The sequence below is a fragment of the Malaclemys terrapin genome, chromosome 13 (genome assembly GCF_027887155.1).
Source record: "Malaclemys terrapin pileata isolate rMalTer1 chromosome 13, rMalTer1.hap1, whole genome shotgun sequence".
Lineage (NCBI taxonomy): Eukaryota > Metazoa > Chordata > Testudines > Emydidae > Malaclemys > Malaclemys terrapin.
Window position 1 is genome coordinate 10,004,978 of NC_071517.1, and position 2,523 is coordinate 10,007,500.

General features: G+C 43.6%; 1 protein-coding gene across 1 annotated transcript in view; it reads right to left on the reverse strand.

Annotated features, from left to right (window-relative positions):
• Positions 1-596: 596 nt before the first annotated feature.
• The window catches only part of ANKFN1 (ankyrin repeat and fibronectin type III domain containing 1), an 84,689-nt gene continuing 82,762 nt past the window's right edge, over positions 597-2,523 (reverse strand). Inside the window, exon 15 of the mRNA XM_054047999.1 lies at positions 597-788. Within this exon, the coding sequence (XP_053903974.1) occupies positions 597-788 (192 nt within the window). The remainder of the gene's footprint in view (positions 789-2,523) is intronic.

The following is a 2,523-nucleotide window of genomic DNA, read 5'->3' on the forward strand; positions in this document are numbered from 1 at the left end:
AGGGAGGTTGAACTGGCTGTGATGCAGGATTCTTCCTCGCCTCACCATGGGGATTTTGCTGCATCCCTACACTAGCATTGGGCCCTTTGATATTTCAGGATGAAGAGCAAAGAGACGGGCCTGATGTGTGAAATCTAGCTCTGAACATCCTTAAGGCACTGGGGTCTCAGGCCCTGAGTAGGATCATCTATAGCAATAATTCTGCACTAGAAAACTGCTCCATCTGTCCATGGACCTAGTTCTTCTCCATGATGACGCCAACCTCCCTTCAGAATAAAGACATTTTTGTGGCTGCCCTCAGAATATCAGCTTTGGCATCTTATGAGCAGTATAACCCCCCCACCCCCGCATCCTCCTCTTCCATAATAGACTAGGGCTTATGCTTGATAACTGTGGGCTTTTGCTCTATGCTTTGCATTTCAATAATGACGGCTATAGTATATATTCCAGCCGCTATGCTCCTTCTATAACTTGTACACAGTTATAGGTAGTGTTGTTGCCAAAGCCATCATGTGATTTATTGACTCTCCACTGGGACAAGGGGGAAAACAGATACAACTTTGTGATTTTATTATAAGGAGTCTGGGTTAATATTTCTAGGTGAAGCAAGCTACTATACCGAGTTCAAACATCTGAAGAGGGAGGTTAAGAAATCCTGAATGTGGGGTGTAAGGATTATTCTGTCCTGGGGCAGTGCAGACGTCGTCTGAGGCGGGGAGCAGGAGAAGAAAGGAGACATTGTGACCCAGTTCCAACACCTCCTGTGTATACAGACGGAAGTGCTTAGCCTGCAGAGGGACACGTGCGGGGAAAGAAGTGGGAGAGAGTTACAACATGGCACTTATATAAACAACACCCCAAATGATATAAAACATTAAAGCAAACGTGCACAACATCAAGCTCGGAATTTTTATAAAACATAAATATTAGGGGGACTTAAACTCGGGTTAATGTCGCTACATAAAATCAGGCTTTAAAGCTGTAATGTTTCACATTAAAAAAAACTCCTCACACAAACAACCCCCCTGAAAACAACATTTATGTTTCTTATTAGGCAGAAAATGATCACATGCCCTATGCTTTTCAAGATTATGATTGTATAATTATGTGAAAACATGAAAATGGATTCAATTAAAAGCCTTTAAGATTCAATTTAGGACTGGTTAAGAGAAATATGCGACCACCCTCCCACCCCCACCCGACACAGGACTGAAAAGATTTAGCAAGTGCTGCATGAAGGGAAATCGGCACAAATAGTAGTTGGATGAAGGCTGTTGTGTAGCTGCCATGTAAAACGCTGTCTTTGTGTTCGATATTCGTACAGTGCCTCCTACAAGGGAATCCTGGGCCATGATTGGATCTCGTAGGTGCTACCACAATACAAATAATAAATAACAACAACACTTATATACCTTTGTTGAATCCAAAATTAAATTCCTTAATCCACAATTACGGTCCTCATTCATCCAAGCATTTAAACACATGCTTTAAGGATGTGTTTAAGTGCTTCATTGATTGGCGATGGAGCTCAGCATGTGCTGAAGTGCGTGGTTGAATTGGGGCCTAAGGAACAAATTGCATTCTGATTGACACTCTGCCCAGTCCCCACTGCCTTCAGCAGAACTCCATTAGTTTTTTTAAAAAGTGAATAATTTGGCATGAGCTCTCCAGTCCTGCCTGGGGACCCACTAGCATGGAGCCCTGCACGGGATTCTGAAATTGGAGGGAGTGTCCGCAAATCTGCAGCACGAGGCACGGGTCACTTGCAGGTTTAAACTAGTGTAAATGGAGGATTCTCTGTCACTTGAAGTCTTTAAACCATGATTTGAGGACGTCAGTAACTCAGCCAGAGGTTAGGGGGTCTATTACAGGAGTGGGGAGGTGAGGTTCTGTGGCCTGCCATGTGCAGGAGGTGAGACTAGTTGATCATGATGGTCCCTTCTGACCTTAAAGTCTATGAGAAAGTCTTAATTTGGGATGTACTTAGGTCTTATTGGGATTTTGCATGGGCACAGGGGCTGAGTGGGGCCTAAACCCAGCCCTTCAGTATTAAGAAAAAGTTTCATTGAAAAGTTGGACTAGAGTCATTGACACTAAGGCCACTTTACTCCTCTCTGATGTCTGATGTGTAAAGAGGCCTTAAAGTGAGTATGCCAATAATATAGTTCCACTGCAAGGCCTCTTTTACATTGCCAGAGCAGGTAAAGTGACCTTCCTGCGAATAAGAATTAGTCTCCCGGTTTTTAATTTTTTTCTTGCATCACAGCCAGAGCTTGGCTTCTCTCTTAATCTTTTCTACCCTTTCTCCAGCAAATTCTTTACCTGCCCAGATTTGCTTTATTCTGCAGTTTGCCATAGGGCCTGATTCTGATACCCTCACTCACCATGAGTGGTATATTGCTAGACAAGCAGCCTCACTAAAGTGAGGGCGAATACTTGTGTGAGCAACTGCTCACACGTATAAGTAAAGGGTAGGCAATCTGGGCCATAGAACTGTGCATCTGCTATCTTGGTCAACTCACC